General features: G+C 39.1%; 1 protein-coding gene and 1 long non-coding RNA gene across 2 annotated transcripts in view; one reads left to right on the top strand and one right to left on the bottom strand.

The window, feature by feature from the left end:
• Positions 1 to 381, bottom strand: part of LOC130708689 (uncharacterized) — a 192,111-nt gene extending 191,730 nt beyond the window's left edge. The window contains exon 1 of the long non-coding RNA XR_009009012.1: positions 299 to 381. This is a non-coding gene — a long non-coding RNA (uncharacterized LOC130708689). The remainder of the gene's footprint in view (positions 1 to 298) is intronic.
• Positions 382 to 713: 332 nt separating this feature from the next.
• WDR75 (WD repeat domain 75) overlaps positions 714 to 25,030 on the top strand; it is a 48,543-nt gene continuing 24,226 nt past the window's right edge. The window contains exons 1-10 of the mRNA XM_007196136.2: positions 714 to 869; positions 6,333 to 6,462; positions 12,193 to 12,258; positions 13,156 to 13,243; positions 17,317 to 17,441; positions 19,185 to 19,255; positions 20,207 to 20,326; positions 20,771 to 20,859; positions 23,876 to 24,034; positions 24,890 to 24,949. Coding sequence (XP_007196198.1) covers positions 784 to 869; positions 6,333 to 6,462; positions 12,193 to 12,258; positions 13,156 to 13,243; positions 17,317 to 17,441; positions 19,185 to 19,255; positions 20,207 to 20,326; positions 20,771 to 20,859; positions 23,876 to 24,034; positions 24,890 to 24,949 — 994 coding nt within the window. The 5' untranslated portion in view covers positions 714 to 783. The remainder of the gene's footprint in view (positions 870 to 6,332; positions 6,463 to 12,192; positions 12,259 to 13,155; positions 13,244 to 17,316; positions 17,442 to 19,184; positions 19,256 to 20,206; positions 20,327 to 20,770; positions 20,860 to 23,875; positions 24,035 to 24,889; positions 24,950 to 25,030) is intronic.

The following is a 25,030-nucleotide window of genomic DNA, read 5'->3' on the forward strand; positions in this document are numbered from 1 at the left end:
ACTAACTGCGGAAGCTAAAACCACAGCAACACGCACAAAACAGTAGCAAACCAGGGAGCAGCGGCCCTGGAACTTGGCCAGGGTAGAGTGCAATGTCAGACCGGCCAAGAAGGTCCAATGAACCAGGGAGAGAAATAGGAACCAGAATCCCGGAGTAAGAGCCAGGTGTCCAAAGGAAAAAAGCAAGCCTCTTGGAGCTGTGAAGATTCTGTAGGAACGTATGCTGTGCTCAGAGGAACAGAATAAAGTGACGACTAACGAGAGGAGCTAACAGCTGTGCAAAAAAAGAGAACGCTACCTTTCCAACCAAGAACTCAATTGCGCGACCAGGAATGCTGATGGCGCAAAACGCTGGCGTCATCTCGCAGCTCCCGAATCAAAGTTAAGAGAAAGGCGAAGCCTGGCGGGGTATGGGAAAGGACTGGCGGTCATCTGACACACTTCGGGCCACCTTTCCCTTCCGGCGTAAGAAACTTTAGAGTCAGATTAACAAGTCCGGAGAGAAATTTATCTTTTCTAAATAAAAGTTTAGAGGGATCTAATATAAATGCATTCTATGTTTCGCTTTTTCCTTTTTTCACATGTCCTAATTTGACGTTGCCCAAACCAAAGATGGCCGCACAGGCGCTGGGTCTTACCATTGAGAACTACCATGGAGACTGAGGCCTAGAGGAGCCCTGCGAGGTCGGGGTCTGTGGGCGGGGCAAACGCCCTATCAACCGGCTTCCGTCCGGGAAGCTCGGGGCGGGGCTGGCGACAGCGAGTCCTTGCGCTTGCGCGAAGATGGTGGAGGAGGAGAGTCTCCGCGTGGTTCGCTGTGGCGGCAGTGAGTTGAACTTCAGGAGAGCCGTGTTCTCTGTGGATTCTAAGTAAGAGGTCACCACGCGTTGCCGGCCCAGCTGAGGGGCGTGAGTCCCCGGGGGTTGGGGAGAAAGAACTGTCGGGCGCGTCTGGACAAACCAGCAGGCGGTTCTGGGCTCGGGGAGGGGACGCGCGTGCGGGAGACCGCAGGGCCAGCGGGAGGTAGCTGGTGCCCGTGTGCTGTAAGAGGACTCAGAACCCCTTAGTTCCGTAGCACCTCAGGCTGGGGCGCGCTTCCCCCGTCCCCGGACCTGCAGGTAGATTGAGGGGCCCCCGGGCGGACCCACGTGTCTAGAATCGGCTCGGCGTTGGGGCGGCTGGAAAATGGTCGGGGCACGGATTTGTACGCCACTGCTCTTGCAAGACCACGAGGAGTATCCCGTTTTCGGACCGAATCGTGACTTGGAATTACTGTATGATTAAAGATTCTGTTTTCTCCATACTTCTCTGTCCCCTGAAAAAGCATTTTGGCAACCTTTTTGGAGCTCTGCGTAAAAACTGATATTAGATTCTGTGTGGGATAAAAACACGCGTAAGCCCTGGTTCCCTTCCTCAGGAGCTCAGTGTAGCTGGAAAGCTTAACTAAACCCAGTTCATCCATTGTGTGCCCTTCGCAAGGTTCTTAATCTCTGCCTCAGTTGCCTCATCTATAAAAGGGGAATAATATTTAGTAATCCATCTCGTAGGGTTGTTGAGAGGATTAAATGCCTTAATACAATACAAATAAAGCAAGTCAAACAATGCCTAGCACTTAATGGCTCAATACACGTCAGCTGTCACCATCATTGCTCTATTGTCAACATCATCTAGAGGTGACACAATGTAAAAAAACGTTTTCAAGTCACTCAGGGATAGAGAGACACTTAGTAAAAACCCTTTCTAGCTTAGAAAAGTAGAAGTCGTATCTTATGAAAGTTTGTATGCCCCACAATGTCTTGTTCATGGGTGTATGGCAGATAGTTATTGAATGCATGCATGACTTGAAGGAGCTTTCATAAACTGCCTTAGAGGCAAAAAAAAATCCTTGGTCTTTACAATAAAGAGGGCTTTGTCGATACTCATCTTGTGAATCAGAGGAAGAAACTAAGGCTTCAAGAGATTGCCAAAGTTCTGCCACTTTGGACTTATATCCAGTTTCTTCCTCCAGTGTACTGTTTGTATATCTCATTCATTGTATTTCACTTGATTAGTGAAAATGATTAGTCCTACAATTCATTTTTAAGTATTTATCAGCTGTGTATTTATAACAAGCTGCGATGACAAAAACTAAGATAATACCAGGATTGATCCTACTACCTTCAAGAGCTTTCAGTGTAGTGAGGAAAAGGAGATAATCAGTAACAGATGTTTCATACAGTGGCACTTTGGGATCCCATAAGAAACAGAGTACTTCAAACTGGAAGGATGGAGAAGGTTGATGAAGTGATGTTTAGGCTAGACGTAGATGGATGGATGGTATTTTGTCTAGGGGATATGGATGGAAGGCATTCCAGATAGGGGGCACAGTATAAGCATGAGGACTGTGGTACAGTCAGCTTGTAGGAATGGTATATGAAGAGAGCTAGTGGGAGATGAGGTTCTAAAGGGAACATAGAGTCAGTTCTTGGTTGTTTGGTCCAAAGAGAGTGTATTTTTTTATTCTGCAGATAAGGTGTTGGTGGGGGGGGGAGGCGGGATAACATGATTGTGTTTCCTCAAGCATATTAATCTGAGAACTCTATAAAACTATACAGTATGTGGTGGAGAGACGAGAGGTGGCTAGGCTAGCATATTCAAGGTGCAGTGATGGCACAGAAGGAGGAGTTACACAGTGAAAGTTTCCCTTCAGCGGTAGGATCTTGCAAAACTAACAGGAGTTTGCCCCTTCCGTGATGCTGGGGGGGAGGGCAACCAGGCAAAGTGAGCAACTTGAAATTGGGGCGGGGGAGGGGTGTCATGTGCATAAGGTCAGTATACTTGCAGCATAGGCTGAAGGGAAGTGGTGGGAGAAGAGTCTAGAACATTATAGACCAGGTATTAGAAGACTAATGTAGGCATCCAAGCAAGAAATGATGTTGGCCAGAATTAAGATAATAATGAAGATGAAGAGAAAAGACAGAGTTTTGGAGTGATTTAGCAATTAAGATTAACGAGGAGAAGATGTAGGGTTCACATGTGCCTGTTGAGTTTAAAGTACCTTTCAAACAACCAGGTGGGTGTAGCAGGTGTTTAGGCAGAGATTCAGGACAGGAACTTGGTCGAGATTTAGAGATACATTTTTTTTCATATATGTAGAAGCTAATAATTAAACCAGTTTTCTGGCAAATTAACAGGGTTATAATGAATTCACCAAGGACTTGAATATTATCTAAAAGCTGCCACAGGGGTTGGCTAACTTATACAAAGGGGAATAAAATAATTTTTTATTTTACCTCAAGGAGCTTATCAAAAAAGCTGAAATAGTAAGTGAAACAACAGAATCGTGGAATTTTAACAGCTTTCTCTTGGTCACTAGGTCCTCTTAGAACTAGGACAAAACTCTGCTCTGCCTACTTGAGTGCGTTATCATGAGAGGCAAGCAGGGAGGTGAGGTGTACATGAAAGGACCTGGCATCCCCCTATCAAGTATTACTCCCAGTCCGGCACTGTTTGCATCACACCCTATTGCCTCCCACAGTTATATGGTGCTATGTGTCGTAGCAGTAGGTTACTAGGGTATAGAAAACTAAAACAGTGGGTCATTCTTGCCTTTTACATTTCTAAATTATCACAGAATCGATGTCCCTGACTAAGTATTTTTCCCTGCAGATCGTTCTGGATACTGCTGCTGTTACATTACTGTAACTCTTATTCCTCGTCTTGCTCAGAACCCTGTAACAGGGTTCTGTTGCCTTCCTTAACTATAGCTCTTATGTTTGGCTTTCAGGGCCTTCCCTGATCTTCCTCAACTCTGCTTATGGGGTTGTGTTTCCTGCTAGTGCCCATTATGCACACTTTGCTACTTACATAGGTACATTCCCTGTCTCTCGTAGGTACCATGTTGTTATTTCCCTACTGTTTTTTATGTTGCTCTTTTTCTTTCCCAGCCCTTAAATCATGCATCCTTCAGAACCTCATTTAAATCCTGATTCCTGCTTGAAAACATCCCTAATTTCTTACTTCACCACTTGATCAGCAAAGATGATTTGAGTCCTGTGTGACAGGCATTGTGGTGGTGCTTTACATACATCCCTGTCTGCATGGTTTAGGTATTGTAATCCTCATTTTACAGAACCGTTTATTGAGTGTTTGCTGTATATGCCAAGCTTGCACTTGCTGCATTGTTTCATTTAATCCTTATAATAACCCTGCGACTGGAGAACAGCGAGGTTTAGAAAGGTTAGGTAAAATTCTTCAACGTCATTCAGCCTTGTACATAGTAAAGCTGGCATTCGAACCCATCTGTGTTTGACTTCTTAAAAATGCCTCCTTTTCTACCACACCCTGTTTCTGTTATTATTTGAAGTAAGTAAACACACAGTTCCTCCCCTCAAGGAGGGGAACTTCTCTCATAACACCGTGCAGAAAGTGCTGGGATAGAGTTAAGCCCTGCACCCTGCAGAAGCACGTTAGGACTGGTGCTGATTTGGAATAAGATGAGGGAAGGCTTCCAGTGGAAAGACCCCTGAGCTGAATGTTAAAGAAGTAGTCGGAAAGAAAGCGTTCTCAGTAGATAGCAGAATGTGCAAGTGTGGAGAGTGTTCTCTCTAGAGGTTTGCATTCAAACAGTTTAAGTCATTATTCCCTGCTGAGGAGCAAAGAGAGAGGAAATTACTTTCCACTGGGGAAGAATATCAGAATCAGTTAGGGGGAGTTTTCTTGGCAAACAGCAGTACCTCCTCACCCACCAGCATCTCCAGGAAACTGCCTAAAGGACTTGTTGATGCTAATGCGGAGCAGGGGAGAGTGAGGGGGTCGTTGGAGTTTTGAACCACTTAACCTGCTGTTCAAGTGAAAAAGTATTTCCAGTCAGACTGGAGTCAGACGTAGGAATTTGGATCATATCCTGAAGGCAGTGAGAAAACACTGAAGGATTTTAATTTAATTTTATCTTTATTTAAGGAAGTAATACGGTCAAGTTTGTAAAATTAGTCTGGTATGAGTACGAAAGGTTGAATCAAAGGGCCACACCTGGGGACCGTAGGAAGCCCTTAAGAGTGGTCCAGACAGGAGATGGTAAGAACTAGGGTACTCATGGGAATGGAGAGGAGGATCCAGCCAAAGGGGAATCCATATACCTCGGTTGCTTTGTTGCTTGTACTTTGTTGATCTTATAAACAGTTGAACACAGCCATGGCCCCTGGTTACAGCACTTTTAAGATGCATCCTGATTTTAGAGAGGTGAACATGTAAAAATCAAGTCTTAAAAATGATAAAATAGGATAGTAGCAACCCCAGTCAGCATTAGAAGATTTACCCTTTGATTATTTTGTAATAATTTTTTTACTGGTTCATTTTATCTAAATAGTTTATAAAACCTTTGAAGATCAGGCATGTTCTGTTTGACAAACTGGATTGGACATTGAAAATCAAAGATAAATAGGGCCTCTGCCCTATAGGAGCATATGGCCAGATAAGGGAGATGGATATTTACATAAATGAGGAATTTCAACACAGTTTGAAAGTACCCAGATCAAATTATGCCTTGGGTACTTTGGGAGCACAAAGAGGTCCAGCCTAAGAATTCTGTGGTTTGTACCTTCTATGATATATGAGAAAGCACCATGTTAGACACGTACGCTGTCAGATGTAATAGGCACAGAGCAAACGTTTTTTATTTGATGCTAGAAGATTTGCAGTTCTGAGCTTTGTCTTATGGTTATATCTATTATGAAAAAAGTTAAAACAAATATTACCCCAGGTTAACCACAGTTAATAATTTAGTAGCCTCTGATATATGGAAGAAAGCCACAAATCCAGAAAAACAAAAGCGAAGTCAGCTTTTTGGGAGTAAGAAAAAGAACTGTCATAAAGTCTGAGACCTCACTGATGAGAGAGAATATTTGACTTCGTATTTGTAAGCTGGTGTCTGTGCAATGAATGATGGAGAGTTGGAGGACAAGGGAAGATGCTGCTGTTAGCAGAACCACCGCAGAATAATAGCTGATAGTGAAGGCATAGCACAGTGTCTGCATCCATTAGTGAGCAGGCAGCTTGGTTTGGTTGGCTGTTTTTGCAGGATGATTCCATACAGCCTCTGCCCCTGGAACAGGTCAGAGGTATGACTTTGGCATCATTAATCTACTTTCAGAATTCGTGAACTAAACGACCTCAGGTGTCCCCATAGGCTTAAGCAGCACAATTTGAAATACAGGTCTTAAACTATTATTTTGAAAGATATCTCTGTTGCATGTTATAGCTTTGTTTTTTGTTTTGTTTTGTTTTTCATGGACAATAAAAAGATTATGCTGTCTATACAGTATGTGATTCTTATTTTTCTCTCTTATTTCCAGGTATGTCTTCTGTGTCTCTGGAGACTTTATTAAAGTTTATAGCACAGCTACAGAAGAATGTGTACATATATTGCAAGGGCACAGAAATCTGGTGACTGGAATCCAGCTCAACCCCAGGAACCATCTACAGGTGTTAATTTACAGTCAAATATTTTAATATTGGCTTTATTGTTGCCAGAAAAATTTGAATTGAATTTGGCTGGGAAGCTTTCTAGGTGATGATCAGGGAAATATCTATTTTGATTTTCTGATTTAGTATAGTTTTCACTTATTTTTAATTATTAAAATAGGGTCACAGCCTAGAACTACATTGTTCATGGTGTATTCTGTGAACCATTTGTTCACAGGATGCTAATAGGTGTTACTTGAAAGAAGGGGTTCTTGTTTGTATAGTTTCTGAAATTCAGGATTTGGCACAGTTAAATGAATTTCTTGATTATAGGTCTTCTCAAGTCCTTTATATGCGTGGTGAATATCCAGAAGGGGTATATAGTCTTGGGTGTTTCTCAAATTTATTTGACCTCTGAACTCTTTGGTTTCTGGAATGCATCTTTGAGGTATTGATGTTGTAGATCTATTTCTTTAGAGACGAGGCTCTTTAGTGTTAATGCAGATGTCACCGAATCTTAGGGCCAGTATCTAGACAAGAAGGGATTCTTTAGTCAGTGGATCAACCAGTTAATTTCAGGACAAACTTGGGCATCTAGTGGAGTCTGCACCTTCCCACTCTCCCCACAAAACAGCCCTTGCTTTTCAGAAATCAACAATAAAATGGTCATTTTAATTCTGTTCTTAAGTGTCAGCAAAGCTGCTAGAGAGTTATCTCAAAAATACTTGCTCTAGTTTTTGATCAAGTTCCCCTTTTCTGGATTAGTCTCAGCCAACTTGACAGTTACTGCTTAAGAATGGATTTGCATTGCCATTCACTGTGTTGTCATAAAAGAAGTAGGGCATAAAGTAACACTAACACTGATCTTTTCTTTCTAAAATTAAATGAGCTACTCTGGAAAATCATAGTTAAGTAGCTTTTCTGCAGGGTTCAAGCACACATTTTGTCCTTGCTGTCCTCTGAGGACTTGAGAAAAGAGGTTATGGTTATGTGTACCATTTGAATGTTTTTTGTAGCAGAAAAGAAAATTAAAATTGGAATTTATGAAGTCTATATTACCAAATTTAACAACAGGCTTGGTTGAGGTGAAGGGGTGGGTGCCAGAGACTCTGGGGACTCTGAACTCACAGTATTTGTGTATAACCATTGTCTTACAGTGATTCTGTTTGCCTTGTTATATTTTACTGATCTGTGTTCATGATTCATGTTATATATAGTAATGCTGGTGTATATTTTCTATCTAATATAATTCTTTTGCTTGAATAGGTAATATTTTCTTATCCATCATTTTTTATTTCAATTCTGTGATTCCATGTCCTCCCTGGAAGAAATCTTAAAATTGCCACTTTTTTTTTTAATTGAAGTAGAGTTGATTCACAATATTATATTAGTTTCAGGTGTACATATAGTGATTCTTCAGTAGTGGAGATTAAACTCCATTTAAAGTTATTACAAAATAATGGCTATATTTACATGCACTGTACAATATATTCGTGTTGCTTATCTGTTTTATACGTAGTAGTTTGTATCTCTTAATCCTGTACCCCTATCTTACCTCTCCCCCTTTTCTCTGCCCACTGGTATCCACTAGTTTGTTTTCGGTATCTGTGAGTGTCTTTCTGTTTTGTTATATATATTCATTTGTTTTATTTTTTAGATTCCACATATAAGTTATAACATGCAGTATTTGTTTGTCTTTCTTTTTGTCTTATTTCACTAAGCATAATACTCCTAGGCCCATCCATATTGTTGCAAATGACAGAATTTTATTCTTTTTTATGGCTGAGTATATATATCACATCACATCTTCTTTATCCCTTCATCTGTTGGTGGACACTTAGGTTGCTTACATGTCTTGGCTGTCGTAAATATTACACTACTGTGAACATTGAGGTACATGTATCTTTTCAAATTACTATTTTTATTTTTTCAGATATATACACAGGAGTTGAATTGCTGGATCACATTGTAGTTCTGTTTTTAGTTTTTTGAGGAACTTCCATACTGTTTTCCAGTAGTGGGTGCACCAGCAGTGTAGAAGCGTTCCCTTTTCGCCACATCCTCGCCAACATTTGTCATTTGTAGACTTTTTGATGATAACCCTTCTGAGAGGTGTGAGGTGATATCTAATTGTGATTTTGATTTGCATTTCTCTAATAGCGATGTTGAGCATCTTTTCATGTGCCTGTTAGCCGTCTGTATATCTTCTTTGGAAAAATGTTCAGATGTCCTGCCTATTTTTTAATCAAGTTGTTTATCTTTTTTTTTCTTTAGGTTGTTTATCTTTCTGATGTCGAGTTGTATGGGTTGTTTATGTATTTTAGAAATTAATCCCTTATCAGTCATACCATTTGCAAATATTTTCTTCCATTCAATATGTTGTCTTTCTGTTTTGTCTATGGTTTCCTAGCTGTACAACAGCTTTTAAGTTTAATTAGGTCCCGTATGTTTATTTTTGCTTTTATTTCTTTTGCCTTAGGAGACAGATCAAAAAATATGTATTGCTACAATTGGTGTCAAAGGGTGTTCTGCCTATCATCTCTTCTAGGAGTTTTATGGTTTTCAGTCTGACTGTTATATCTTTTTTTTTTCTTTTTTTTTTTTTTTTTTATGGCTGTGTCGGGTCTTCGTTTCTGTGCGAGGGCTTTCTCTAGTTGCGGCAAGCGGGGGCCACTCTTCATCGCGGTGCGCGGGCCTCTCACTATCGCGGCCTCTCTTGTTGCGGAGCACAGGCTCCAGACACCCAGGCTCAGTAATTGTGGCTCACGGGCCTAGTTGCTCCACGGCATGTGGGATCTTCCCAGACCAGGGCTCGAACCCGTGTCCCCTGCATTGGCAGGCAGATTCTCAACCACTGCGCCACCAGGGAAGCCCCTGACATTTATATCTTTAATCCATTTTGAGTTTATTTTTGTATATGGTGTGAGGAAATGTTCTAATCTCAATCTTATATATGTAGCTGTCCAGTTGTTCCAGCACCACTTATGGAAGAGACTGTCTTTTCTCCTATGACTGTCTTGCCTCCTTTGTTGTATATTAATTGGCCATAAGTATGTGGATTTATTTCTGGGCTCTCTATTCTGTTCCATTGATCTGTGTTGTGTTTTTGTGCCAGTATAATCCTGTTTTGATTACTATAGCTTTGTAGTATAGTCTGAAGCAAGGGAGCATGATACCTCCAGCTTTGTTCTTTTTTCTTAAGATTGCTTTAATAATTTGGGGTCTTTTGTGGTTCCATACAAATTTTGAGATTATTTGTCCCAGTTCTGTTGAAAATGTCATGGGTATTTTGATAGGGATTGCATTAAATCTGTAGATTGCTTTGAGTAGTTTGGACATTTTAACAATATTAATTCTTCCAATCCAGGAACATGGGATATCTTTCCATTTCATTGTATCATCTTCAGTTTTCTTCTCAGTGGTTTATAGTTTTCAGAGTATAGATCTTACACTTCCTTGGTTAAGTTTATTTGTAGGTATTTTATTCTTTTTGATGTGATTTTAAATGGGATTGTTTTTTCTTCTGTTTCTGGTAGTTCATTATTAGTGTATAGAAAAGCAACAGATTTCTGTATATTAATCTTGTATCCTGCAACTTTACTGAATTCACTTATTAGCTCTAATCATTTTTCAGTGGAGACTTTAGGGTTTTCTGTTTGGGTTCATCTTGTTTGGGACCCTCTGTGCTTCCTGTACCTGGATATCTGTTTCCTTCTTCAGGATTGGGACATTTTCAGCCATAATTTCATCAAATACATTTTAGACCCCATTCTCTCTCTCTCCTCCTTCTGGGACCTCTATAATGTGCCCTATATTGTGAATGTTGGTATTCTTGATGTTATCCCAGAGATCTTTGAGCTGTTCTTACTTTCTTTTTCTTTCTTTCCTTCCTTCCTTCTTTCCTTCTTTCTTTTCTCTTTTTGTTCTTCTGTTTGGGTGATTTCCATTATTCTCTCTTCCAGATTACTTGTGCATTCTGTATCACTTAGTCTGCTGTAATTCCTTCTAGTATGTTTTTCATTTCAGTTACTGTATTCTTCAGTTCTGAGTGGGTGTTTTTGTGGTTCTGTTTCCTCTAGTTCCTTGTTTAAATTCTCACTGTGCTCATCTATTCTTTTCCCTAATTCAGTTAACGTTCTTATTACTAACGATTTGAATTCTTTATCTGGTAGATTGTATATTTCTGTTTCATTAATTTTTTCAGGGGTTTTCTTTTGAGACCAGTTCCTCTGTCTTCTCATTTTGCTTAGCTTTCTCTGTCTCTATGAATTTAGGTGAACTGGTTACTTATCCCGGTCTTGAAGGGGTATCCTTATGTGGGAGCATCCCTATGCAGTCTGCATGTGCTCAGTGCCTTTGGTAAGAGAGCTGGCTTTGACATGAACTACAAGTCACATCTTTCCTCGGGGTGTGCTGGCAGCTGTCACCTTGGTTAGAGGTGGGGCTAGAGATGGAGGTGCTAGGATGCTTCTGTGTTCCACAGCCAAGCTCTCTCCCCAGTCACGGCAGGCCTCTCTCCAATGTGGAGCTGCGTCATGAAGTAAGCAGGGCTGGAGCCTGTACTGGAGCGGTCACAGGAAACCAGGCAGCCACTAAGGCAGTCTTCAATCTACCCTCTTCCTCAGGAGCAAGCCCACATGTGTGCTCTCCTCTTGAGTGGAATCCAGGCTTCCCACTGCCCTACTGTTAGTCCCAGCGGCACTTCAGCCAAGGGAACTTGTCTTCCCTGTGTCAGACCCTAGGACTGGAGCACCCAGTATGTGACTCAAACCGCTCACTCACTCCGCAGGGCAGATCTCTGCCCATGTAATCTCCTTTGTCCTCTGTGTTCCTTCCCAGTGGAACAGGTCCCGACCTGATTGCTTCTTTTCCCTGCCTACCTCATTCCATGTGGATCTTTCTTATAGCCTTGGTTGTATAGGATTCTTTCTGACAGTTTCCAGTTAGTTTTCAGTGAGAATTGTTCCACATGTAGATGTATTTTTGATGTGTTCGTGGTGGGAGGTGAATTCCACGTCCTCCTACTCTACCATCTTTGTTTCAAAAAACTCAAAATTTTAAGTAAAGTGTTTTCACACTAACAGCAACGAAAAAATCCAGTGTGACTTTAGTAAAACTCAGTCTGCTGGGACAAAAATAAAAACATGCTACAGAGGCATTCTGGTGGTACCAAAGTATGGCCCACAGACCAGTGCCACAAACCGTTCGTTACAGGTCTGCAATGAGATAAGTATAGAAATTGAGTGTCTAAAACTTTAGGGCACTTTGACATTGCCACAGCATCCAAGTACATAATAACTTAAGTTGTAGTTTACAAAAATATTGGTCCGTGATGGGTTGGAAACTTTTTTTTAAAAAAAGGACATTCTCAGATCATTTGAGAGACACTCCTTTGATACCAGTGTAAGATAAAAGCAGTTCTGCTGATAAAGGACTGGGCTCTGGGAAAATAGCAACAAGCTCTCAAGTGCTTTTCATAACTCAGTACCTTACCATCTCCCTCTTGAAGACAGAGGGTTGACTTTTTTCTTTATTTTAATTAAAAGTTGAAATTGATAGGTCTGCTTTCTACAAAGAGCTGTGATAAGATTTTTTATTTTGCAAAAACAATATAAATAAATGATTTCACCTCTTTAAAGCTGATAATGAATTAATGAACAGGCAATGCCTTCTGTATCAGCAGTTAAGTTACTTGATATCTTAATGTAGTTCTTTTTTTTAATCAGTTTTGTACTATTTTTACCCTTCTAGCTGTATTCATGTTCCTTTGACGGCACAATTAAACTGTGGGACTATATAGATGGCATTTTGATAAAGGTACGTGGATTGAGCTTACATTTTCATTATGTGAAGAAGAATGGCAGCATAATTTAATGACAGACATATTATTTATTGAATACTTCCGTAAGGCCCAATCTTTTAGATAGCCTTCCTAAACAAATCATGAAATTCACTCACTATAAAAGAAACAATGAATTTGACTATATAACATTTTAAACTTTTTTAACCAAAAAATGAGCAATGAAACTGAAAGAAAATATTTATGAGAGCTGTTATCCCTAATACACAAAAAGTTACCAAAAACCGATAAGGAAAAACTAATGACCCAATGAGAAAAAAATTGGTATAAGGTAAGAATATGTAATACACAGAAAAGAAATAACAAGTAGCCAATAAACATGAAAAGATGCTTAACCTTGTTAATAATTAAATGTAAATTAATAGATAACACAGCATTTTTCCCTGTCACTTTATCCAAATTGCAGATTGAAAAAAATACAGTGATAAAGTATAGAGAAATAGACACTTTTGTACACAGTCAATGAGAATGAAACTGAAAATGAATAAATACCTTTTGCTCCAGCAATTTCACCTTTAGGAATCTCTTGTTGAAATAATGGCAGGTATATGTAGTTCTTAAAACATTGTTCATGGTAGAAAAAAAAAATTGAATATAATCTTGAGGTCAGTTAAAATTTGATAGTCATTCAGTAGAATACTGTAAAACCATTGATAAGAAACAGGTAGATCTATATATGTATTAACTTAAAAGGTTATTCAACGAATATGTATTGAGTGTCTCCATAGGCCGGGTTTTCTTCTGATGTTGGCAATATAGCAGTGAGCAAAATGGATAAAAAAAAAAATCCCTGCCTGTTATGGAACTTATGGGGCGTGCACAGAATGAACAATATGGTGCTTTTTATCTTTCAGACTTTCATAGTTGGATGTAAACTTCATGCCCTCTTTGCTCTTGCCTGTGAGGATTCTGTCTTTGTTATAATAAATAAAGAAAAACCAGGTATAGTATAATTAATTTTTTTTATACATATGTAGCATTGAGTGGCTCTCTACGTTTTACAGTGTCTCAAATTTAACATTTTGGTTTTAGTCTGAAGTTAAGTTTTTGGAGCTGGCTTTTAAATTGGTTTCATCACTGTTACATTCATTTGGGGGAGGCTGTATTATTTCTGAAATATTGATGAGGGAATGATTACTTAATAAATGGCTGTGATAGTGGACAGCATAACTCCAATTTTAAAGCTGTTTTGAGCTATATGTGTCTTCCTACTGACCTTAAATCTGTCATTCTTAAGCATCACTATTACTTTACCCATCACTGAACACCCATTTGTTGATCTTGAATCTGGAGGAAATGGTATAGAAAACAGGTGATTAGGAACTAATAGTGTGGCTAAATTATTATTATATTTTCATTATCATTGGAACATTATTCCATTGAAACTGCCATGTTTCAGAGCATTTAAGGATTTCTAGAATATCTTCAGTGGTTACAAATAATTGTCCTTTAGCAGTAAATTTAATACATTTAACATTGACATGAAGGATATATCCGAAGAATTTTTCTAATCTCGGACTTCAAGAATGCCAGTCCCCCCGTGTTGTCCTCCTTAAAATAAAGTTGTATTCAGAATTCAAAGTACAGACCAGCTTTAAAGTGGTTACTGGGCAGTCTGCTAAATTGGCTCACAGCTCATTAGCTAAGTGAATCCTTCGGTGGGGAGCGGGGGCGGGCATTGGCTTGGTTTATGTTTTGTTTTGTTGTTCTGGTAGTGGTTTTTTTGTTTGTTTGCGATTCAGGGAGTTTTGTTGTTTTTTTGTTTTGTTAAAACAAATTTACAGATTGTTATATCATGGAGTTTTAAGTAAGTTGAGAATAGTCAAAACTGTGAAGCTAAATCTTTTTTAGCTAAAAGTCGTTTGGCGCCAACTCTGTTAATGAGTAATATTTTTATCTATCAAAAATGTGACATGAAAGAATAAAAGCTGTAAGTTTAGTTTTCTGATGTGGCCCATAAACCATCTCTAAGGGACATGCCAAAAAATGTTTTGGAAATGGCAGTGTATTTCTTAAAATAATTAAGTTGCCTTACCAGATGACTATTTTAAAGTAGCACTTTCGAATATTTAGGTTCTGTTCTGTATATGAAAATGTGAATTTTTTTTTTTTTAGGGAGTTTTTTATTTTTTGTAAATTTCTTTTTGGCTGCATTGGGTCTTTTTTTTTTTTTTAATGTTTGGCTGTGTTGGGTCTTTGTTGCTGAGCGCAGGCTTTCTCTGGTTGCGGCGAGCTGGGGCTACTCTGTTGTGGTGCGCAGGCTTCTCATTGTGGTGGCTTCTCTTGTTGTGGAGCACGGGCTCTAGGCGCACAGGCTTCAGTAGTTGTGGCATGCAGGCTCAGTAGTTGTGGCTCACGGGCTCTAGAGCGCAGGCTCAGTAGTTGTGGCGCATGGGCTTAGTTGCTTCGCAGCATGTGGGGTCTCTCCGAACCAGGGCTCGAACCCGTGTCCCCTGCATTTGCAGGCGGATTCTTAACCACTGCGCCACCAGGGAAGCCCCTGCGTTGGGTCTTTGTTTCTGCGTGCGGCTTTTCTCTAGTTGCAGCGAGCGGGGGCTACCCTTCGTTGCAGTGCGCGGGCTTCTCGTTGCAGTGGCTTGTCTTGTTGTGGAGCATGGGCTCTAGGCACGTAGGCTTCAGTAGTTGTGGCTTGAGGGCTCTAGAACGCAGGCTCAGTAGTTGTGGTGCATGGGCTTAGTTGCTCTGCAGCATGTGGGATCTTCCCGGACCAGGGCTCAAACCCACATCCCCTGCATTAGCAGGCGGATTCTTAACCGCTGCACCACCAGGGAAGCCCTGTGAATTCTTAATGTCTGTCTAAATGCTTACTAAAAATTCATGTTTCTAAACTCCCTGACAATTGATTCACTAGGTCTGAGATTTGGTCTAGGAGTCTGCATTTTTTTGTGTCTCCCCAGGTGGTTCTGCTCATCACTCTAGTTTGGTAGCCACTCCCCATGCTCACTGCATGATTCCTCAGTTGGAGGGGTAGTTGCCAATAGCAGTAATGAAAGTTTTTATCCATATCAGTAGGACAAGTGATTCTTAACACTGACTACACATTACAGTCACTCCAAGGAACTTAAAATGTAAGATTCTCTGTGGTGGGGCCTGTCTGTTTATTTAAGTATTCCCCCAGTCGAGTCTATTGCGCAAGCCAGTATAGAAAACTGTAGATCTAAAGGAAGTCTCACTCAGCTCTAAAGTCATTAGCCTTTTGGCGCTAACTGGACACTTGCAAAGCTGTAATGTCACCCGGATTCTGTTCGCGGTGGAATCTAGTGTTACTCTTCAGTGCTAGGCACATCGTGGGCACTCAGCCTGTGAAGATCTAGTTACTACATAAAAATGTGAATGAGGCTTGAAAAAGATTCCCTGTGACTGGCATCTCAGAATATATATTAACATGTCCTTCTTTATTTGTTTCATCTTTGTTCCACAGTCCAACACCAGAGTCTCTGATAGAAATTTGTATAAATCATATTGAAATATGCTTCTCTAGTTTAAAAACAAATGAACCTTTTATTTACACGTTATCTTATATGGTGTCATTTCTTGACTCTGTAATTAATTTATTCACCAGCTAATTAAACATTTACCATGTACCAAATACTGTTCTGGTTGCAGAGAACTAAACAAGACATTAAGCTCACTAGATCAGTCATATAATACAATAAGATGACAGGTGTTCTAGAGAAAAATAAAGCAGGGGACGGGAATAGGCAACACTGGAAGAATATATATTAAATAAGTGATCAGGCGAGGTCCTGGGAGAAAGAAGAATATGCTGTGCAGCTGTGTTGGAGAAGCATATTCTAGAGCATTCCTGCCATGTTTGAGGAATAGCAGGGAGGATGGCTTGGAGTGAGCCTAAGTAGAATGGATAATGTAGAGCATTGTACACGATTAGAAGGACTCTGACTTCTACTCTGAATAGACAAAAAGCCATTGAAGGTTTTTGAGCAAAAGAGGGACATGATCTGACTTAGCAGTAATAGAACACTGGCTTCTGTGTTGAGAAGAGACTGAAGGGGACCAAGGGTGGACGTAGGAAGAGCTGTTAAGAGATCCCTATTCCTAACACTTAGGATATGAAGCAGGATCATGGCTTCAGGCTAGGTGGTAGCGGCAGAGGTGGTGAGAATTTATTGAATCTTGGATGTCTTTTGAAGGTAGAGCCAGCAGGGTTTGCTGCTGGTTTGGTGTGGGGCATGAGAGAGAAGTCAAAGGTGACTCAAGGATTGAGTCCGAGCAACTGGGTGAATGGTTGTGACATTTCCTCCAGTGGGCAATGGGGGGAAGACCAAGTTCAGAAGGAAAATAAGCGTTCAGGATTTAGGCATGTAAAGTTTGAGATGACTGAAAAGGCTTGGAGAATTGAGTTCAGAGCATATAATCAGGCTGGAAAACAAAAAATGGTAGATCAGTGTATTACAGTGTATTATAAAGTCTAGGAGGATAAGGAAATAGCATAGTGAAATATAGCTATTTCCCCTTAAGGAGAAATTTTTTAAATGGAATGCAAAGAGAAGAGCATGCCAATTCTACAGAAAAGGAGATTTATTCTATGAATGTGTGGCAAGCCCATAGCATTTCTGAACGCTCTCAGATGGTTTGTTGCTTGCTTTTGGCTGCTCAGTTCACCAATGTATCATATTCCATCTCCATCTTAAAGCTCATCTCAGTACTTTGGGGTTTTTTTTTTGTTTTTTTGTTTTTTTTTGTCTCAGTACTTTGGAAAGCAGTATGCACCAGTAAAACCAATTGTTTTCTATTTCTACATATATGAAGCGTGTGTGTGTGTGTGTGTGTGTGTGTGTGTGTGAGTTGTGGAATTAGCCTTCCAGTTAAAACTTGTATATTCAAATGAAGAGTACAACTTGTTCAGACAGCCTAGAATTATGATCTTAGCATCAAATTAACTTTGAAGTACTAATTAACAGTTTTATATGAGCAAATGCACATCTTCACTTTCTCTAGAGAAGCTTTATATTAATATAGCTGCCTTTGGCTAGATGTATTTCAGCTGGTTTCAGTGAAACTACCAAAATCATCAAGTCAGGAAATAGAAGCTAAGGAGCTCTCCTTTGTTTTGGATTATATAAACCAGTCACCCAAGTGCATTGCCTTTGGAAATGAGGTAAAATTTGCTTTGTTGGTTTTCTTTTTTGTACATAAAATCTCTTTCCTGCAGTCTTTCCTCTGAGAATTTTATGTTATAGTGATTTAATATTGCCTTGAGTTACAATATTTTTGTTAGTAACTAAGAAATCTGCCTTACTACTTTAGCATGTGTTTGTAGTATAGATTTTTTTAGGACTACCCTAATTTTGTAGATTGTGTCTTTTTGCTCTTGTAAACTCTATAATTGTCCCAGAAAAAAATCAATGTTTTGGCATTTGTACTGTACTTCTTGGCCTGTACCATGTAGAAACCACTTAAATGCTTTGATTATAGATATGTCTTTTGAAAATATGACCTCCGTGTCTATAAATAACATGCCCTTATAGAAAATTTTGAAATTACAGAAAAATATAATGAAATTAAATCTCACCAGTGGTAATATTTGAGGAATTTTTTCTAGACTTTTTCCTAAATGTATAAAATAACTTTTCTCAAATTGAATAATTATCTGAGGGTTTTATCTTTTTTTTCTTCACTTAACACTGCAGCATGAGTGTGTACTTAAATGTTCATCAGAAATAGTGACTGTATGATGTTCGTACCATGACTTATTTAGCCATCCGTTGTTAATAATCACATAATTTATTAAAATCAAGTACCATCAAAAGCCCCTATATATCATTGTGGTGGCATGTTTCTTTAGTCTTAAGTTTTGTAGCATTATTTTGGCTTTGTTCTGAAAAGGTTTAATTTCTTAGAGTAGAGAAAACACTTTTACATTATAAACATCATTATTCTTTAGTATCATAGTCATCAGTTAAATACAAATTAAAACCACAGTGAGATACCACTTCAGGTCCACTAGAACAGATAAAATTAAAGAATGACAGTACTGAGTGGTGGAAAGATATGGGGCAAAGTTAAACATATGCCTTTACTGTGACCCAGCAGTTCCGCTCCTAGGTAGAGAAATGAAAACATGACCACAAAACGACATGCACAAGAATAATTAATACTCATAATAGCTCCAAAATGGAAATAACCCAAGTGTTCATCAGTAAGAGAGTAAACAATGTATGATACATATGCGTTCATTGGGATGCTGCTTCACAGTAAAAAGGAACTAATGGTGCACATAAGAGCGGGAGTGAATCTCAAAAAGGTGATGTTGAGCTACAGTCCAGACATGAAGTGTATTTACCATTCTGGTTGTATTCTGTTATAGAAAAGGCAGAGAAGTAAGCTACGGTGATAGAAATGAATAGTTGCTGACAGGGGTGGGGGCATTGGGGAATGACTGGAAAGAGGAACAATGGAGCATTCCTGAGGCGAAGAAAATGTCCGAAATCTTGATTGTGATGGTAGTTACATGGTTATACATGCATCAAACATTGCATTCTGTGGTGTATAGATTATGCCTTAATAGAAAAAAGTTTAATCATTATACTTAGAGAGTCTAGTTTTAGGATTTAGGACCTACTTTCATCTTTTAATTTTCTATGATTATTGTAAATGTAGGAGTATCTTTTCCATAGTTAAACTGTAATATGGGTTGGCCAAAGAGTTCATTTGGGTTTTTCTGTAACATCTTACGGAAAAACCCGAATGAACTCTTCGGCCAACCCAATATATCATTTCATACTAATATACTCTCAGTCTGCAAAAAGTTTATTGTTCCCGTGTTAACTTTTATGATAGTATTTCTTCTTAAAGGGTGTTGACTATTTTTGTGAATGTTATCTTCTCTTTGAAATACCAGGGAGAGTATGTTGCTGCAGTACGGGACTTTTACTTGTCTGTTTATTTTTTCAAAAAGAAAACAACATCAAGGTAAGAATTCCTTTTTGATAGCTTTATTTTAGTTACTCAAGAGTTCATTATAATTTTATTCATCCTTATACCTGTGACCCAAAGCTGTTTCATGTTACAAGTAATTGTGAAACCACAAGATGAGGTAGAGTTTTTAACCCACAGTGGGTTAAAATCGTTAGTCACAAAATCCTAGGGAGCTTTTCCCCCCAAAACCGCTTTCACATTTAGATTCTGCTATGTATACTTGGTGTCAAAATTGGATGTGGTTTGAAAAGTTTTCCCTAGGTGATCCACATTGTCATTTTATGGCTATAGGAATGAATATAGGCTTTGGTATATCTGGGTTTAAAATGAGTCAGATTAGTCCATTGAACCTCACTGCACTTCAAATTAACATGTATTTTAAATGGCGATAATATCTACCTAACAGAGTTGTAAGGATGAATGAGAACGTATTTAAAGAAACTAGTGCTAAGCATGAGTAGTCACTCTTCAAATGACTCTGTCCCCTCTCCCCTTTTACCCTGCCAAGATTAACATTTGTTTTCCTTTGCAGTATAAGGATCCTGACATCTTTGGACACATTAGCCAGTTGTCTCAGATATAATTTCTCAGGCTTGTCCATACTTCATGCTAAAAACTTAGCTTTAACGAGAAATTCAAACAAACTTTGCCCAGGCAGAAAACCATAAGAACAACTGTCTGTTCTCTATTTCACTCTCAGTGGCCTCCACAGACAAGTTATTATGGTAGAATGTTATTCACATGAAATTTATATTGTGTATTAATAAATGTTTACAAAACAAAATTCTTGATTCTTGGTCATGATTTTTCTTAAAAATCGTGCATTTATGTTCAGTGAATTCTGAGCGCTCACCAGTTTGGGTTGATAAGGGTGAGACCTCCATTTTGCCTAACTACATCACTTACCAAGCCTTTAATAGTCAAGGGAAAATATTTTTCTTCTAGGTTTACTTTATCATCATCAAGAAATAAGAAACACGCGAAGAACAATTTTACATGTGTATCATGTCACCCGAAGGAAGATTGCATAGCAACTGGTCACAGGGATGGCAAAATTCGTCTTTGGTCAGTTAACTCTTGAAGAACTTGGCAATCATTTATTTATTTTAGATTAGTCCTGCAGAAAAGGGGTATACCTGGGTGCAGGGAAAAGGATGGAACTGCAAAGCAACAGCCGATAATAGAGATGATGCTTTGCTGGCATCCTCCCTTTCTTTTATTACTGTACTCTTCATTGCATAGACTTACTGTTTTAGGACTTCAGCCCTTGGCCCTAGGAGTAAATCCATTTTGTCCTTAATCATTTAATTGAAGAGAACTTTTTGTCAGCCTTTAAGTAAAAAGGAGAGAGTAACAGTGAATATTGAACTAGTAGAATACTATGATGGCCTATTGTTTGCAGAAGTGACTGGTTTAGAAATAGAAAATGTACTTTTTGCACATTAAGACCAGTAAACTTGATAAACATACGCCTTTGGCCAAATTAAGAATTTTGGTTTTCTCCAATAGGAGGAATTTTGATGATGAAAAGAAATACACATACACATGTTTACATTGGCACCACGATTTGGTTATGGATTTGGCTTTTTCAGTGACAGGTAAGTACAAGTTTAAGACTTAAAATGAACTTTTAAAGTATGTGAACCAAGTATTTTAATTCACTGTACTTATAGTTTGAAAGATTTAGAATTGCATGAGCCAAATGAATTTTTTTAAGCACTTGTATATCACCCCTGTGTTTTGGGCTTTGCTCAGCACAATGCCATATGCTTAAGTTTTCACAGCTCTTCAGAGTATCAAAGTGTACACCTGTCATAAAGTCTCTTGTTAATATAAACCTATTTAAATTATATTCCTTTTCTTTTTCTAATGTATGTGCACATAGCTAAGTGCTTGTTGTCCGTAAGTATAGCTACAGTTTATCAGGAGCAAATGACTGTGCTGATGCTTTACATCCATTATTTCATTTAATCCTTGACTCTGAAAATAGGCATCATTATTCTCATTTTACAGATGATGGAAGTGAAATTTGTAGTTGAGAACTAACTTGCCTAAGGTCACGTGTCTCATAAGTGGGATTTGGACCTAGGTCTAACTCGAAAGTTTGTTTTTAACTGTAAGATCGCCACAGTCACTATTTTAAGTTAATTCAGATCTTTGTTCCATTCAAGCTGCATGAGAGTGGCTATAATGTGTAAAAATACCTCCTTGGAAATAGGATGACCTTCAACAGAAATTTGGAGAAGTACATTTTGTCTTTGGTTACCGTTAGCATCCCCACACGTATGTGGTGAAAATTATGTCAGTACATTTTGACTGGTCCTTAAGGGGATGGGGGAGGGGGAGGTGCTATATGCTCCAGAAGTTTACATGCCTGGAGAAGGTGTTTCTTCTTCCTGTAGGTCCTCCTAGAGACTGGCAGGACAAGTCTTAGTACCATTTGCTCTAGATTCCTACAGGCTTACTTGGGTTTAACTCAGTGGAGCCTCAGGAAGCAGGAGGCATCTTCAGCCTACTTGTGCTTTTGATTTGGGGGATCAGTGACTGGTATATGGGGGTGGGACCCAACCTGACACACTTAGAGTAGTACAGCAGGAGTACAGCTGTGACATATGGGAACTAAGAACAGAAGAATTAAGAGGGTGTTAACCCTATGGATAAAAGACATAGGCTACTCTTATCTTCACCCTCCTCCCCACCAAAAATACAAATGAGTATGTTTGTGGCATTGTGTGTACATATGTCTGTAATGTTTCAGGCAGTGTTGTTATTCTCTCCTGACCTAAGGTGGTTTCTTCTGCCCTTCCTCATCAGTTTCTTTTTCTCTGCTGTGGCCCCTGCCCAAAGGCCAAGACCCGTTGATGTATATTGTCACTGTGACTTTTCTCTGTTTTGTTGCCCTTACGCATCTTTCCACCTCCTCTCACACTAGTTATTAGTCACAGCTTTCTGTGATGGCCTTACTTATTAGCGTTAAGTCCTGGGACATTCAGGATTGGCCTTCTCAGGTGGGGTTTGGGGAAGAAGGAATAGTTAGATTAGTTGGCACTCAAAAAAGAGAATACCAGGTGCCTCTACTGTGAGCCATGGCTTTCATATAGGAAGTACTGCAGATCATCTTGGCTATTAAGAGAGTTCAATTCTTGATGTTATTTTTTAAATCATGTGAGTATTTGTGAGAAGTAATATAGTACATGGTTGTCAGTGAATGTATAGGTATGAGAGAGTTAATAGAAGAAATGAAAATTAGTTGTCTGTGTAAACAAACTACAAATTATAGGGTTTTTGAGAACTGTTTATGAGTTAAGGCAAATGTTAACAGTATAAACTGTTTTGGCTCTGCTTTGAACGCAGTCATGCTGTCTGTGAGCATCTAATTTATTATTTACTTCTTTCTGATTCTTAAGCCTTTCTTATTTCAGTGCTCTAGGACCTCAAGTTAATGTTGGATAAAAGTGGTATTGGTGTTCCCAACACAGGGGGAACGTTTTCAGTGTTTTACCACTAAAATATTTGCTATAGATTATCTGTAAGTATTCTTGATGAAATTTTAAAGGTCTCATCAATTCCTAGGTTACTGAGAGTTTTTATTATGGGTCTAGAATTCTATTATTTACTTTTTCTGCATCTGTTAAGATACTGATGATCTATTTCCCTTTTTTCTGTAAGTAGAGTTCATTACATTGGTTTATTTTTCAAATGTTAAAATAACCTCACATGCTTACAATAAATTTTACCCTGCAGTGATGTCTTATCTTTTTAATATATCATTGGATTCAGCTTGCTGATACTTCATTTGGTAGTTTTCATCTGTTATGAAATTGGCTTGTACTTTTCTTTTTTTTTTTTTTAAAGTTTTACTTGATTTTATTTATTTATTTATTTATTTTTGGCTGTGTTGGGTCTTCGGTTCGTGCGAGGGCTTTCTCCAGTTGCGGCAAGCGGGGGCCACTCTTCATCGCGGTGCGGGGACCTCTCTTCATCGCGGTGCGCGGGCCTTTCTCTATCGCGGCCCCTCCCGTCGCGGGGCACAGGCTCCAGACGCGCAGGCTCAGCAATTGTGGCTCACGGGCCCAGCTGCTCCGTGGCATGTGGGATCTTCCCAGACCAGGGCTCGAACCCGTGTCCCCTGCATTAGCAGGCAGATTCTCAACCACTGCACCACCAGGGAAGCCCACTTGTACTTTTCTTAATGATGTGCTAGTTTTGGTGCAGAATTACGCTGGTCTTCAAAACAAATTGGGAAGTGTTCTTTCTTTTTTGTTACCTGGAAGAGTGTAAAACTGGTTTATTTCTTCCTTAAATGTTTGGAAAAGTTTACTAGTGAAGCCAGCTGGGCCTGGAGGATGTTTGTTTCATCCAGTTTTTCTAGTTATTGGCAGAAGAATTTGTCAGCAATAAAGTAGTCACATAGTACTGGAAAGGAATAATCCCTGAACCAGTGATCTTTAAATCTTTTGTCTTGCAAGTATATTAAAAGATATAAAGACACTTGTTTGCGTGTTTTTTTAAATAGTTTATTTCTCTAACATAGGAAAAATCAAAACATCGATTATATCTTCCTGTTTTTTCCCCCAAACACTGTCCTTTTCATTTCTTTGGGTGGATGAGAAGGCAGCAGTCTGCTGAGTGGTGGCCGTGAGTCTGTCCTCGTAGAGTGGCGAGAGGCAGCAGAGAAGAATAAGGAGTTCCTCCCCCGTTTAGGAGCTACTATTGAACATATCTCAGTGTCTCCAGCAGGGGATCTCTTCTGTACTTCGCACTCCGATAACAGTAAGTCTCAATTTGTTGTCATGAGGAAATACAGTTTGTGTAATGTCATAAATTAGCTAGCATCTGTAGGGGATGGAAAATAAGAGACCTCAAACTAAGAGTAGCATAGGATTTAAGGAGCATTTTTTTCTCTTCCATTTCTCCTCTTTCTTCCACCCCTCTTGCCCCAAGATGCCACCTGAATCCAACATTTCCAGAGTTGTTTTTATGAAAGTGTAGGGCTAAGTGTATTTGGTTATTGTTGTGCCACTTATATTTAAAAATCTTTTCATGTGGAATGATTGGGGGAATAAAGGAGGTTTTCACAATATAATGGCATTCTCGAAAGAATGCTGAGGTTTTCCTTTGGTACAGCCATTGTCTCGGTGTGGGAGTCCTGTGGATTCTGACAGAGATGGAGCAGTCTTCTGATTCCTCCCCAGCATTTGGTCATCCTGTTACACCTCAGCTTAGATGTAAATCCCGTGCCCATTGCCTCCTTTCCCTTCAAAAGAGAGCATAACTGAGCAATCCAGTAGCGCAGTGACTCATGTCAAAATAAACAGCCGTCTCTTTTGGGGCATATAAGTTTCTGAATTAACACTTCTAATGTATTCATAGTCACAGCAGAAAACTTAGAGACTCCAACAGAAAAAGCCCTCATCCCCACCCCTAGTTTTTCTGTTAAATCACAAAATATATTCCTAATTTTCCAGTAACACTCCAAGAAATTGAACATACTCAATTGTTTTGTATTCTGGTATATTTCACAATGATATAAATTCATTTAAAAAAAAAAACAAAAAAACCTTGAAGGTTTGACCTATTTATGTTTAGATGTTTGTTTGTTTATTTATTTATTTATTTTACCCACAGAGCTGATAATCATTCACCGAAACCTTGAGGCGTCTGCAGTAATTCAAGGCCTAGTGAAAGGTATCACAGACCTCAGTGGATGTGGAATTGTGTACATTTTTAAAAGTGAATATTTGTCTGATTTCAGCTATTGTTCATCAC

The sequence above is a fragment of the Balaenoptera acutorostrata genome, chromosome 8 (assembly GCF_949987535.1).
Source record: "Balaenoptera acutorostrata chromosome 8, mBalAcu1.1, whole genome shotgun sequence".
Lineage (NCBI taxonomy): Eukaryota > Metazoa > Chordata > Mammalia > Artiodactyla > Balaenopteridae > Balaenoptera > Balaenoptera acutorostrata.